This window comes from Diprion similis, chromosome 2, assembly GCF_021155765.1.
Source record: "Diprion similis isolate iyDipSimi1 chromosome 2, iyDipSimi1.1, whole genome shotgun sequence".
In the NCBI taxonomy this organism is placed as follows: Eukaryota; Metazoa; Arthropoda; class Insecta; order Hymenoptera; family Diprionidae; genus Diprion; species Diprion similis.
This window is the reverse complement of record NC_060106.1, coordinates 12,838,779-12,853,324: the sequence shown is the minus strand read 5'-3', so window position 1 is coordinate 12,853,324 and position 14,546 is coordinate 12,838,779. Positions and strand designations below refer to the sequence as shown.

Genomic DNA, 14,546 nt, shown 5'->3' with positions numbered 1-14,546 from the left:
GTGAAAATGAAATCGGCAGTTTAATTTAAATAAAAATTTGGTACATAAGAACGTCTAATTTGTCTCTAAAAACCTACATACTTTATTTTACTACGTACGATATTAATATTACTGAGGATCATAATCATAGACAATCAAATTTTTTCATTAAGCACGAAGCTAGTCATTGGAGAATCAATAATACAATACAAATGTTCTCGTCTGAAGTAATTGAATGAAACCACAAGCGGAAGTCTATTCTTTCCGAATTTTCCTTAAATAATTACAAGGTTTGGTGTGGTTTTAACAAAATGTTACAAAACATGTACTGAAGAGAATGTTTTTTACGGCACATTGATGAAAGAAGTGAATAATTAGATATAGTAACATGTGGTATTATAGTGCTTTATTTTAGCAGTTTGGGTAATCATTATTTATAGCAAGCGGCTGACATTGCACATTGACTAGAGAGTTACAAGGATTCAGTCTAAGTTATTCTTCCGTCTCTCCCTTGAATCGAGACCCACGGCCATATCACAAACAATGAAATAAATTAAACAAGCATACAACGTGATAGTACATATTTACAGAAAATAAAAAATATCAGTTTTCAACTTAAGTCAAGATACATTAACTACTTGGGTACTAGTCCTCTAGTTTTAGGATAAACCGGCGCTGGTATCTGCTGGACCTTATTAACAACGCTTCTAGGACGAACTTTTGCCGATTGTAGGCGTGGCTTAGATCTGAGTCTTGCATCGGAAGCATCTACGTCAATGTCACCTTCGTCACGCAATGCTTCTTCGAGAACAGCTTGAATCGTTGGAGCGATCACCGGGCCTTGATAATCCAGTGTCGTTCTAGGTGGCATATCCAATTCCAAGTTCAAGATATTTTCTCCGGCATAACGATGACCTTTTCCCATAGCAAGGGCAATTTTTGCATACTCCGATATCGGTCTGCGAGCACCAGGGACGGATGTGGGTCGTTTAATAAGATCAACGCTTGAAGGTTCTGGCTCTTTCACAACCCAACAATCTTCATCCTCGTCGAATCTTACTCTGGAGAGAATTTTGTGCTTCTCTTCGACTGGAATAAAATTATCAATGATTAGGTACTTCAGCTTCAACTCCTTAATTAATTCATTTTGCGTTTCCTCTAGATCCCTTCGATCTCTGTTGAATTCTCCGGTGACGTCATGCAATTCCTGTTTCAGTGCTTGAAGCTTGGCAAAACATTTTCTCAGTTTTCTAGATTTCACATCCACTTCTTGCTGCAGAGTTGTATATGTTTCTCTGACGCCAGAGGTAGTTACTTCCTCCTCTTCTAACTTTTGCTGCATTTCCACTTCTCGTTTTTTACGCTCTGCAATTTCTATAGCTCTTTGTTCAAGAGCTTTTTGCTGTTCGTTTGTGTGATCAATTATATTTTTACCACCGCAAAGCATTTTACTTTCCAGATCTTTTATCCTCAGCACCAGAAATTCAGTCTCCTGTTTTTCCGTTTTCAAAAGTTCTGCAATTAGTTTCTTGTCAGCCTCAGTAACTTTATTATCATCTCTGCTGTCTTCTGTTTCAGAATCTGAATCCAGACTTCCATCTTCTTTCTTTTTCTTTGATTTCCTCTTCTTACGTTGCACTGTTTCTTTCAGTGCAAGTTTTTCTTTCAGCCGATTTATCTCCTCCTGATATTGCCTCAACAAAGCATCTTTAGGATCCTCGTTGATTCTTGGTTTATTTTTAATATTCTTTGCTCGATTTGCATATCGTAAAGTCGTCAGACTCTCGTCATAATTATAGCTTGCCGGTCCTATATTAGCTACCATAATAGTCTTAGAATTTCCCCCAAGTGAATCTTGCAAAAGCCTTGTGAGTTTTGAGTCCCGATATGGAATATGCGTCGTTTTACCATCAACCAACGCAGAGATCACATTACCGAGCGCGGATAGACTTAAATTAATTTTACTAGCTTCCTTTAATCTCTCGCCACTCGCACCAGTTTTACTTTGTCTTTCGCTGCCTGCTAAATCGACCAGATTGAGTCGTCCAACCCTGATCCCAGCGCTGTCTCCAATGGTTCCCATTTCTATGGTTATTAAAAAAATCGCATGAGACCTGGAGCTATGCTCATTCATGTTGGTAGCTCCGATCGTTCTATTCTGATTCCCCATGTTCATTAATTGTTGAATTTCAGCTGCACTTTTGCACACAGAAGTTGATAGATCCTTTACGAAAACTCCTGTGTCTGGTTTTTCCTTTAGTTCGAACCTCAGGCTTTGATCACGATGCAAAAGGTCTCTTATTTCTTCTTGGTAAATTTCCAGGTAGCTCGCACGAACCAGATACTGCATATTTTCTGTTCTGCTAATGTGGCTAAAAATGTGGTCGAACGACCTTGGGATGATTCCTCGCCGTTCGGGATCTGCCCTAATGCCTTCCATTGTAAAAGTTTTTCCCGTTCCAGTTTGGCCGTAGGCAAATATCGTCCCGTTAAAACCGTCCAGTACGGAAGAAACCAAAGGGCGAACAGTTTCCTCGTACAAGTCCTGCTGTCTCGAGTGCCAGTCATAAACGGCGTCAAATGTAAACACCTTGACATTATCCCTGGACGGATCTTCGCGGGGATTTCGGATCTCCACTACTCCTCTGGATGGAACGACGTCTACAACTCTGATGTGTCCTCTTGCCGTCTCCTTTTCATCCATCGGTCTGCATCGTACAACGACTTGAACACACTGCGTCCCGCCATCCATCGCCAGAGATCTGGCGCTGCGTTTTTTCAAGGTTTTGTCCGACTTCTCCATATCGATGGTTGCCAATTACAGTTAAACGCTGATTGAGTAATTTCACGAGTATTATAGGCAGATCAAATATCGGTCGTGTTTAATATGTATTTAACGGGGTGTGCCTGACGTGAGTTTCAGGATACGTAATATATACTTATTTTTCTTTGAACTTTTTGCTTTTTGTTTTTTTTTCTTTTAGCTGAGTATTAAGCTTACTTCGAGAGGTTCGGGAGCGTGTTTATCGTCGCTCTGTTCTCTCCTTCTCAAGACACGTCACGTACGAAGAAGGGTAATTCGTTGCCGTTTTGCCCTCCTCCTCGAGATATTGATCCATTGTTTGGTTCTAGGACGACTCTCTTCCACTGTCAACATCTACGCATTGCGTGGTTATGTGCTCGACTTGTTTATCACTAATTGCGTAGGGTGGAGTATTGGAGTATACATCGGGCCTCTAAATCCCTCGTATTTCACTGCGAACGAAGCACAGTTTTCGTCAACGCTTAACCGAACTGCGCCCGTCGCATTGCGCGTATTTTGACAGAACCCAAGGACAGCCAGCAGACTGGCAAACACTATCGCTGTCGACCCTGCGCGGTGAAGGGAGCCGCAAATCACCAGATCGATGTCTCGATTTGTGTTTATGCACGAGTGTGCGCGGCTTGTGTGTGTTAAATATCGAATTTCTCCATTGTAACGTTACGTACATACTTCGTGAAAACGCCGTTTCGCAGACACTTTCAAGGCGCTTGGCACGACGTACGGATCTGCTAAGAGTAGTGTGTATGTGTAATAGTTTTCACGTAGGCAATAATTCGTAAATTTAACCCAGTTATTCACCGAGTACTTAGCGTCCCAATTTAATTGTACAAAGGTAAGAATACAGTTTAATTATGCATAGTTAGACCGTCAATTTATTTCAATTTAGGGTTATGTTCGTACCATTGCACATCACTTTTGGGCTGCATCGACTCTATCGATCACTGTATTTTCTATTAATCGAGGTAATTACCTGTGCTGTTGATATATTTCTTTGCATTAAAATTATGCAAATTTACGTGTGAACTAATTTTGCATCACATATGCAAACGGGTCGCATGTAATACGGCACGTAGAATTTCAATTTTCACATGAAAATATTTCTCATGAAAATTCCAAGCCTACAAGTCACGTATGGATTTACTTATACATCCATATAAGATACGGACAGACACTTTTATCGTGATACTTTGTTCCTAAATAATCTCAGCAGCTCACCATTAACAGATTTTTTTTTTTATTCTTATTTCTAAAGTGAAACTGGGTGTGTTTCAATAATCACATCACAGCTGATGCTAAAAAAATTCTCAGCTTTGACCTATTTTCAACTAACGAGCAGCAATACCGCGCCTCTACGTGTAAGAACAGCAAGTCCATGTGCTGGAGATGCAAGTCGGAACATCATAATATTCGTGTGTTTGTCACTGATATTTCTATAATTTGTTGATTCAGGTTTGCTAGATTGATGTCAACAGTAGCTATAATAGAAGTATCGAAAAAAATACTGCTCTTATCTGAGTAATGCATTCTGACATATGTGAGAAATCACATCTTCCGATAATTTATTGTGCATTCTTTATAAATGGTAGTAACTTTGGCTGCGAAACTTTTTTAATTTACTTTCAATCTATCAATTATATGCATATTTGATGAAATGAGCTTTGCATCAGTTTGATACAATTTTTTTCTGGTGAACAATAAAATGACTTCACAATTCTGATCTGGATTTGGTTATAATTTGTGTTGCAGTAAACAATGAGGCTGTGGTTGGTAGCGCTACATATAGCGCTTGTTGGTACCAATTTATGGGTGACAGCACACTTCCAGGAGGAGCTTCCCGAAGACAATGAATTTGCAGAATTTGAGGATTTTGAGGAAGAAAAACCAAATCTTGGTGTGCCTGATGATTTAGTTGAACAATTTAGTGAGGCTGAATTAACCGATGGATTCGAGGAAGACGACGTACTAGTTGAAGACGGAGATAGCGAGTTTGATCATTTTCAAGACGAAGAAGAATTTGAAGGATTAGACGCGACCGGAGTTAACGCCGGCCCCAAATCAGACGAACCATCCACGTTAACGATCACAAAAGTTCCTCTTCACCTGCGCGCAAGATGGGATAGTTTCTATTTAGAAATCCTTATGGTTGCTGGGCTACTTGTTTATTTCATAAATTACGTAGCTGGTCGATCTAAAAATTGTAGAATTGCTGAAACCTGGTTGAATGACCACAAACAGTTACTCATAGACAATTTCTCATTGGTGGGTGACAGTGGCAAACTGAACGATGAAGTCTCTGAAAACGGACTAGTCAAAGAAAGCGAATCTCAGTATAGTTTATATTGCTCTGGTAGAGTAGGATGTGAATCAATGTTGATAGAGTTGAAGTTGATCAAGAGACAAGATCTGGTTGCAGTACTGGCGCAACTAGTAAGACCTCAAAACGACCAGGTACACTTTAATATTGAATTGCCAAAAGATGATATAGACACTTTTGTCTTAGCCATTGCGGCAAAGAGAACAGCCACACATTTAGTAAGAGATATGGCAGATGTCTGCGTTTATTGCCCTGAGAAGCGGCCTGGAGAAAAATTTGGTCTTCCAGTTGGATTCTATGTGATGTCAGAAATTGCTGAGGCGGCCTCTGCTATCTTGGACACCAGAGTATTACAAGCATTTACAAAGTATGCTCCATACATCGACTACATTCATATTAGCGACCAATTCAGTGGACCCAAACAACAGGAGTACGTATAATACATATATCTTTGTGTTCTTCAATGTACTAACACACTATCTCGGTTTTTGATAAGATTCAGTTGTAGATAAGCAGAAAGTGATTCGTAAACTAGGTCAAATATTGTCTGTTATAGACAAATAGACAAATTAAAATCCCTATTTATACTGGAAACCCCACTCCTTTCTTCACAGAGATGCGTCGCAACTTAACATGCCTGAGGTAAAGAGAGTTCTCCTAGTTGGTCTTAATATCAACATCAAAGGTCGAACATCTACTCCCGAAGCACAGGAGCAAATGCGACCGTTGCTACAACTGACATTTTATCTGTTGGATAAATTACGGCGATTCAAATTATCCAAAGAGGTAAATCGTACTTTCAAAGTTGCAGCATTGCTTACACAACTTACCTGAAGAGAAATTCTTGTTACCAACTGTAATTCAACATAGGTTTTTTCAAATTATGAAACTTAAAAATTACGGTATCCTAATTATTTTTGAACCACTTTTAAAAGTTTATCAAAACACATTCTGTTGCCATATACGTAAAATGAGACGGATTATTTAAAGTTATTAATAATTTCAGGGAAAAAATAAGGCTGATAAAAATCGTCTGCGAGTGGAGGAAGCTTTTCTAAAGACAACACATGCGGCCCGAGCTGAAGCGGCTGCGCAACGCCGTGAGGATCGCAGAAGAGCAGAAAAAGAAAGAATTCTACAGGAAGAAGATCCTGACAAGCAAAGAAAGTGGGAGGAAAAAGAGCAACGGAGACTCGCTAAAAAACGTGCACCGAGAATGAAGCAACTTAAAGTCAAGGCATTGTGACATGGTTTCAATTAGTTGGGGCGCAAAATTGTAAAATTTCTTCAGTCACAAACTATTTCATATCTTCAATGATTATCGTATTTTCATATTGATGAGTAAATATTTTTAGTCTAAAAATTTTTACCCAAACGTTCAAGAATTACCCAACTCGAAAGTATTGTGATTTTTCACTTATTCAAATCTCCGAAGATGAAAGCAATACGAGTGAGATTTACATTAAAAACCAAGTACTTTGTGTATTTTACGTTAGTTAATTAATTGGACTGAGTGGGAAATTAATTTTGCCCCTACTTGTATTCAATTATGTGGGAAAATTGATATAAATGTGTTCCACCGTAAAAAATCAGCGCTCTCCATTTTGTTTCATTAGCGTCGTGTTGTTTCATCAATACGGTTTCTTTCTTAGGGTCGTTCTCGGAGTGTGAGAAAATTTACCTTCAAGCGCCAATTACGTCGGTAAATCCACATAACATTCATTAATTTGTGGGCTATAATTTCTTGGCTTGGTCACCAGTCGGTATTCCTTAATTTTTTCAGAAAGTATTATATCGTAATCGAGTCAGTTTTAAACAAAATATCAATCGTTAAGGATGTTCGGATTATTGCATTCATCAACCACAGTTAACGTATACAATCTCACTGCCTGAGCATGGTCCCTACGAGATTATTAAATGAATTTCTCTCGTGAAGTAACGTGTCTTACGTTAGATGTTATTTTCCAACAAGGCACTTTCTTCACAAAACGGAAAAATTATACTTGTATATATATACATACCTATATATATATATATATACCTTACCTATGTATGTATTCACAGAATAAAAGAATGGACTTATTATAATAAGTACAAATGGGAGACTCTGGTTATTTAATTATTAATATACACACACTAAATAAGTGTATTGATACGAAAAGTCGTTTAGGGAAATCTAATCATTTCCTACAAACATTTAACAGGTCTCCCAAATCATAAGTGAAATGTTATGTGGACTAACTTTTTGACAAGGGTATTAATTTAAGAAATATTTGTCTCTTATTTGCAATCAAAACATACCTCATATACATGTGCACCTAATGCAACATTTATGCCCGTTATAAATTTATTGGAGAATAATATTCATGAACAGTTTGAAATAAGAGGTAAATTGATTTTTATTTCGAAGTATACACATGCTTATACAGGTAAATTAGCTTATTTCGTATTTATTGGGTGAGTGATGAATATTGCATAAAGTTTTGTCATTCACTAAGATTAAATTTCCTAACTACAAATATGATAATGCAAAGCATAATGCTGAGGTCTCTTGCTGTTTATAGTAATATATTCGCGATCGTTCTGTAACGATCTAAAAGAATGATATTCAATATAGATACAAGCAATATCATTTACTTAACAGTATTTATAACAATTGCAATTCGTGCAATGAATAATGTTTTTACCATGATTTTTTGTTGCATCAAGACTCAATTTTATTCTCAGCCTCTCTGTGGCAGGGTGTAGAAAGTAATTTCTCACGTGTGGTACGTCCACCTTACTGGATTAACAACAGTCCTTATCCTTAACATATGATGCCATTTATACTCTAGCTCCTAAGGAATCCATGGGTACGTCAAATATTTTTAGTAGTATAAATTTAGAATTCCATGAAATCAGTACTTTACCAATCATTTATTGGTCAACAATAATATGGTGTAAAAAATTGACCTGATAGAAGTATCACATATTTTTTGCTTCTCAGCATAAGGTATTCGGTAGCGACTAATGAAGTGCAAAAGTAAAGATGCTAAAAATTCTTTAGCAAATCTACTAAATTAAACTAAACTATCCTTGTTCAACAGGGATTATTATCAACAGCGGCCAATTCTCCAAACCAATATAATTGAATCTACGATTTAGATTGAACCTCTATGTATTTTCCAGAGATTGGTTTGCTGGATACTTTTAACATTTCAACGTTACGCTGAATCACAGTTTTTGAAAATAAAAAATTATTGTACGACACAAAATCGGATATCACTATATTCAATCCGTCGCTGCCCGGTTTCTTATTGCGTATCCATGGTAAAGTATTAGTTCGACAAACATCGACTAAATCTCTTTCTAAATTTCCAAAAACGTGCTTTAAAACATAGAATGTATCTGGTGTAAGTAAACATTGAGAAACAAAACCAGTTCTTGGATTTCTAGATTCTAGTGATTTGTCCAAAAATTCGATAAGGTGTACCGGGTTGACCGTATTTGGCCATGGAGTAACCCATAAACTGCTGAACCACAAATTAGTGTGATTCATCACAGCCACATTTCTATATATTACGAATACTTGGTACTTTTCTAAGGCAAGCCATTGCAGAGAAATGTGAGTAAAGCTTGGAAAGACCGGACACAGTTTTCCTTTGAATGTACTTTCGATAATATTTATTAACACATTGTGGAGAGAGTCGCTAAATTGGTAAAAATGCTGGAAATCAAGAATTACAACTTCGCCAGGATGTGACGTAAGCCAATCAGCGATATCTTCAAGTGGTTCCTCAATCGAAGCTCCATACAATCCGTGTAAAAAACATATTTCATTTAGACCATCTTTTTTTGCCACTCGCAGGTCCAGGTAACGAATTCCTCCGTTAAGCTGGGCTTTGACGTCGTCGTGTTGGGTTATCGACCAATTGAATATGACTGGCTTCGCTACCATCTTGAAGCAGCCCAAATGCCTCAAGAACTTGGGTCCATCAGGTCCAATCTCACCCTTTCGCGAGATTGTGTAGGTCATTGTATCATGTGAACCTGTTCATTAATATTCAAACATATATAAACATCAGGCAATTCATATTTTCTGATTTACAGCATTCCTTTTTGTCGAAGACATTGTTACAACGTGCCTTGACTTTGCATCAGTCTAACACAGAGCAACGATTTAGTGACAAAACAGATGAAAGTCGTACTCTCGAGTGACGCGGTAAAACAGTACATACATACAACAAATATGTGAATCAACTAACAAGTGACAACTTCGAGCAACATAGGTAAAGTGACAATCGCAAAAGCTGTGTAAAAGTTTAAAGTTGTCGGAGAATCGAAGAGGGAGAAGTTGGACTCTGACAACGAGCACTGTCATCTACGTCATGAGAAAGGTAAACAAAGTTTGAAATATTTAAAAATTTATGTCAAGTGTTACGTGTGCATCGTTATATAATATATATATATATGTGCGCAAAACACATAACCTAATCGATGTTTAAATCCGGGTCAGCACCCTCTGCGATCGATATACAAAAATTAAAGAATGACGTGTGCGGAGAAGAAATATCATGATTGATAAGCCAAACGTACCGGGTATGGCCAGATGATTTATGGGTAATGTTTTCAACTGTGGCGGGAGATCTGACATCCAGAATTCGAGATTTTTGTAAATCGTGGTCTCGCCGGGCGGAGCATCGTCGATGTTCTGCATGCCGAAAACTCACTCAATTACAAACGAAAAAACCACCTGGTTCAAAGACCGGAATAATGTCGATGAAACTGCTACTCGCAGGTGTTCCTTGTAGCAGACTCGTGACGCAAATGTCAGCCGCAGCCGCGCGATCGTTGCGAAGTTGACCTTCTCACACGCGATTCTACCTACTTGTAGTCAACGTCTTTCTTTCTCTCCTCACTCCTATCATGATTGTCGAAATCGAGTTTAGTTTTTATTCGACTTGTTGTTCCCGTCCGCCATTGCTATTAATGGATTACCCAGCAGTTCCCTGCAGATGTTAATATTATAACGTTAATGTTTGCCTCGTTACAAATGACGAACCGCGCACGAAATGTTCACAGAATTCTGTGAATTTCTGTTCTTGACAGACAAAAGGATTTTAAACTCCCGATCCAGCATCCGAGCGAAAACGATACTGGCCGATAACGCTTTTGATATCCCGGGACAAAGGAAAAGGTTGTCCATTAATCAATATCTGCAGACTCATGTGTATTATACACATTACACATTACACATTTATTATTTGATCACCCGGACAGGCTTTATCTTTTACTTTTTCTTTCGCTTGTAATATTGATGACTTACAATCTGTCTTCATATGTTGTTTGGGTGTAGGCTAAATACTAACACAGATCTACATTGTCGTTAACGTTTCGTATAACAATAATTATCTGTATACTTATGTAACTTGCCTATTTCTATTCGTATTTTCAATACTCACTATTTTTAACTATGTATTCACCGGTAATGTATAATCTACTCAAATTAGCTTCAGCTGTGCATACTTTATTCTACATACGTGTTATTTTGTCAGCTTTCAGCTTGAAAAAATTTTATATTATTTTCCTTTTTAATCCACACAGGTTATTATTCTCACGACAGTTTCCGAAATTTTATCATGATTACATATATTTACGCTTTCGTATACCTAATATTACGAAACAAACATACGTATATCATACACTACGCGCACTAAAATTAAAAATATTAAATAATTGATGCCCTGGGCAACAGCTGAAACAATATAAGAATACGAGATCATCGTAGCTAAACGTTGAGCCTATGGTTTTTACTTTCAACTTCGCAATTTTTAAACTGCGAATTTAATCCCGGCCGGATTTCAATGATAAAACACTTAAATCTTTGATTCTATAGTAAGGCAATGTTATATCGATAGAATCAACTGCAACCCTGCTGGCTGATACGTATTGTATGCTGCATATAATTAGGCACATCTATTTTAGCAGTCCCCTTCACTATTTCCCTGCTGCTTACTATTCAACGAATAACTGAAATTCAGATTTCGTACTAATCATCACAATTATAAAGTATAATCTATCCGACTGAACTTTATTCGATGTACACAGCTTATCAGTCAGTTTATTATAGTTTCTCTGCTTTCTCAAACTGCAGTTGTTCAATAAGCAGAATGTTTATTTTATTCCGATATCGATATATTCGACGTCAGTGTACTCGACATTTTATATCCTCTTTATTCAGCTCTGAAGAATTCTTTGTAGCGTTTTTCTTGCTTTCAACTCATACATGTACAGACTCATTTCCTCAGTATCTGGAGATTCTCTTGTCACGCCTGATCAATATAGGTGTAATAAAGGAATAGCATATTGATTATACGTCGATGCACAAGGCGGGTGGAAAAAGAACTTGTATTTCTTTGGGAAGGTCTGATAAGTAGACTATATGATACAAAACAGGTATTTTATACTATGCAGGTATCACGTGTTCCGCTCAACTTTCATTACTAATGCATACTTAATTTCCTGATCGCTCACGTGACTATTTCGTTTGCCTTAGACTGGCTGTTTTACTACAACAAAGCGAGAGATGTTTCAAGTAAATATTTTTCAAAGACACACATTTTCTCTTTGCCAGTCACATGCGGTCAATAATACTCATTAAGGTCAGTTTACATATAAGCCATATGTTAGAGAGAAAGTACATACTTTGTATGTGAAGAGGGAAAATAGGTAATGACGGTGAAACCGAGTCACTGCAGTTGAAACACATTTTTATAATTTCATTACAAGAGGTTCCAATTTTATTCGGAAAGTGATTCTCTACAATCCAACCATTACAAAAAAATTTTAACACATTACCATTGTTGAATAATTAAGTTTTCAAGACTGCACTGATGTTCATTTCGATCAACGAATTCCGTATTACTATGCTGAATCGAATATTGAGAGCAGAAAATATCAGGTATATTGAATACTTAACAGTTATCAATAAATAAAGGAGCCATCGTCGTGTGAAATTGAATAAGTTTACTGAATTTCTCACCGTTTTCAAGTCGTTTGAAATTTAAAAAAAATGATATCGAAACTCCTGTCCTTAATTTTAGTGAGTTTTTGGATTTCTAGAGATAAGCTCCTCCATTGAAATACAAAATCTTCATTCTCGGTGCCCCTGACCCACGATTCGTCCCTGAAAAGCGGCTCGATCGGAGGGTCAATTTCAAATGGGTCACGTTGCTTTAAATTTTTACAATGCGTATTGTATATTTAATTATAGAATAAATTCTCAGGACAAAAGATTCGCCTTGACCTCCTAGAAGGAACCCCCTGTGAATTATAACCGATCAGTGTCAAGTGGTAGGAGGTCACACTTCCTATGATTTGAAACTAATTCGACGATGGCCATGGGTTGAAGTATTCAATTTAGTTGAATAATGGTCGTGGAGGTAACGATGAGTTATTTATAGATTATGGACCGAAGAATAAATAATGCGGTCAAAAATTATAAGCCTTAAGCTATTAACCTTGTATCGAAATCACTGCTTTTCACAAAACCTTGTTTATCAACATTAAAATTTCATCTCTGCCTGGGCTAGCCATGGAACTACCTTGAATGCATTCCAATGATCACTCGATGCATAGTCCGTAATTAATCTGAATGAACTGCGGTGAAATTAATCTGAATAAGAGCGTTCTGCGCGAAGCTATACGAATTACAAGTAAATTTTCAATCATTACGTTCATCACGTAATGAGAAACTGGAACAAATTAGGCATAACATCGGTAATTTAACACGTGCCATATTACCACAGCTTTATAAAGTTAGATTTTATTAGTACCACAAAGCGTTGCCAAACATCATCGGGCATCGCCACATCATGACATATTAGATGTTTATTCTTGTCGCGTCACAACCAACAGAGTTGTAAACCGTTAAGACAATCAATAGATACTTCATTTTATTCGACTAGCTGTAAAGAAATGTGGATATTTGTAGAATTTTATCATCGCGTGTTCCGAAAGCATCCGCTTATATTCACCGATGTTTATATTTGACCGGTTTCTTCTATTTTCCTTCGTCAAACAGACACATGGAGATGCAGAGATGGACGTGTATACCTACAATAAACTGAGGTTATACATGAGATATTGCGTATTTTATCCTCGGATCATACGCCGGACGCCTCACCTGTATACTCTTTTAAGCACACGTGTCTGTATCGCGGTACCGACTGCTTGTGCCGTATATATAATTATTATATCAGCTGCAGCCTTACGATTCGCAGAATATTTTGCTGCGCATAACTTATTTCACAACAAAAATTTAAAAACACCTAAATTTCCGCGGTTCAAATAACACTTGTATTTCATTCGATGTATCCATCACGTTATTTGAGCAAAAGAAGAAAAAAAAACATATAATTATATCGTTTTCGTGTCTATTTTGTGTCTGATACAGATGTGCAAATTTTCGATCCATTCATTCGGAACAAAACTTTGCATATAGGTATGTTTATAAAATATTTTCGCATCCCTTAATTGAGTTGTAAACATCTGGGACAAACCTGGAAATGATTATCAAATTGCATTATAATTTCTGGTAAAGCTTTTCGGATTTCGGAGCTTACGTGGCAATCTCTGCCGTATATTTTTGTAGATCAATTTTCCCCCATAACAATGACAACAAAATATAAATATGATCCTTGGATCCAATTAGCGTTTCGTGAATAAGGTACAGATCTAATGTAAAAGGCATATCTTATCCGTCATTTCTCGTTGATATGCGCAATCAAAGATTTAGAGTGATATTACAAGTTTTTAAATTACGTATTAAAGATTCCTCCTACCAATATTTATGCAAAGCATACCCCCTTTTCCTTGAAACTATTGTCCAAAAATGAAAATGGACTCTCGATTGTTTTCTTCTGTTAATTGCCAATGAAAGCAATATTTGACTTTCGTTGGAGTAACTTCTCACACTGTATTAGGATCCGAAGGGTAAACATCTGCTAACACAGAACGACTACGTTGCTGCATGCGCTTAATAAGATTAGTAAACCGTTTTTAGGTCGTGGTAAACATAAACTTCATTACACCTATGCGTGCCGAGTTTTATATTTGAAGGCTGAGAGGTCTGCCAATTGTAAGTGTAAATAACAATTCGAGGCAGCTTCTATAGTTAAATAGATAAGACTGCAATCGTAGAAAGAAAAAAATACATGACCGAGGCCGAGAAATGGACTCCGTACCAATTTTTCTTCACCGTCATTCTGATTAGGCTGATCGATTTGCGGCTCGTTTCAAATATTGTTGATTTCAATTCAACCTTGTTTACGCCTAGATAACAGCGTTATGACGACCACGCATCTGCTTATGGATTATTCAATTCTCCGACTGCATGTATTGAATTTAAGTTTTGGGCAATCCCTGATTGACTATCAATTTTATGACGTT

The 14,546-nt window shown here is 37.2% G+C and overlaps 3 protein-coding genes across 4 annotated transcripts; 1 reads left to right on the top strand and 2 right to left on the bottom strand.

The window, feature by feature from the left end:
• Positions 1-327: 327 nt before the first annotated feature.
• On the bottom strand, positions 328-3,338 carry LOC124416003 (kinesin-like protein KIF3B). Its single transcript, XM_046896802.1, has 2 exons — positions 2,981-3,338; positions 328-2,810 (listed from the first exon to the last, which is right to left on the bottom strand). Exon 2 carries the CDS (start codon positions 2,780-2,782, stop codon positions 614-616), a length of 2,169 nt encoding a protein of 722 aa, XP_046752758.1. The 5' UTR covers positions 2,783-2,810; positions 2,981-3,338; the 3' UTR covers positions 328-613.
• A 117-nt stretch (positions 3,339-3,455) lies between these two features.
• On the top strand, positions 3,456-6,479 carry LOC124416005 (PAT complex subunit CCDC47). Of its 2 annotated transcripts, none has more exons than XM_046896804.1 (4): positions 3,456-3,540; positions 4,550-5,547; positions 5,732-5,903; positions 6,124-6,479. In XM_046896804.1, the coding sequence occupies exons 2-4, from the start codon at positions 4,556-4,558 to the stop codon at positions 6,361-6,363; spliced, it is 1,404 nt and encodes a 467-aa protein (XP_046752760.1). In that variant the 5' UTR covers positions 3,456-3,540; positions 4,550-4,555; the 3' UTR covers positions 6,364-6,479. The 2 variants fall into 2 exon arrangements, with proteins under 2 accessions (XP_046752760.1, XP_046752759.1); XM_046896803.1 differs by having other exon boundaries at positions 3,493-3,635.
• A 1,752-nt stretch (positions 6,480-8,231) lies between these two features.
• On the bottom strand, positions 8,232-10,098 carry LOC124416001 (PI-PLC X domain-containing protein 3). The gene is made up of 2 exons (XM_046896798.1): positions 9,693-10,098; positions 8,232-9,146 (listed from the first exon to the last, which is right to left on the bottom strand). The coding sequence occupies exons 1-2, from the start codon at positions 9,811-9,813 to the stop codon at positions 8,251-8,253; spliced, it is 1,017 nt and encodes a 338-aa protein (XP_046752754.1). The 5' UTR covers positions 9,814-10,098; the 3' UTR covers positions 8,232-8,250.
• Between the last annotated feature and the right edge of the window lie 4,448 nt (positions 10,099-14,546).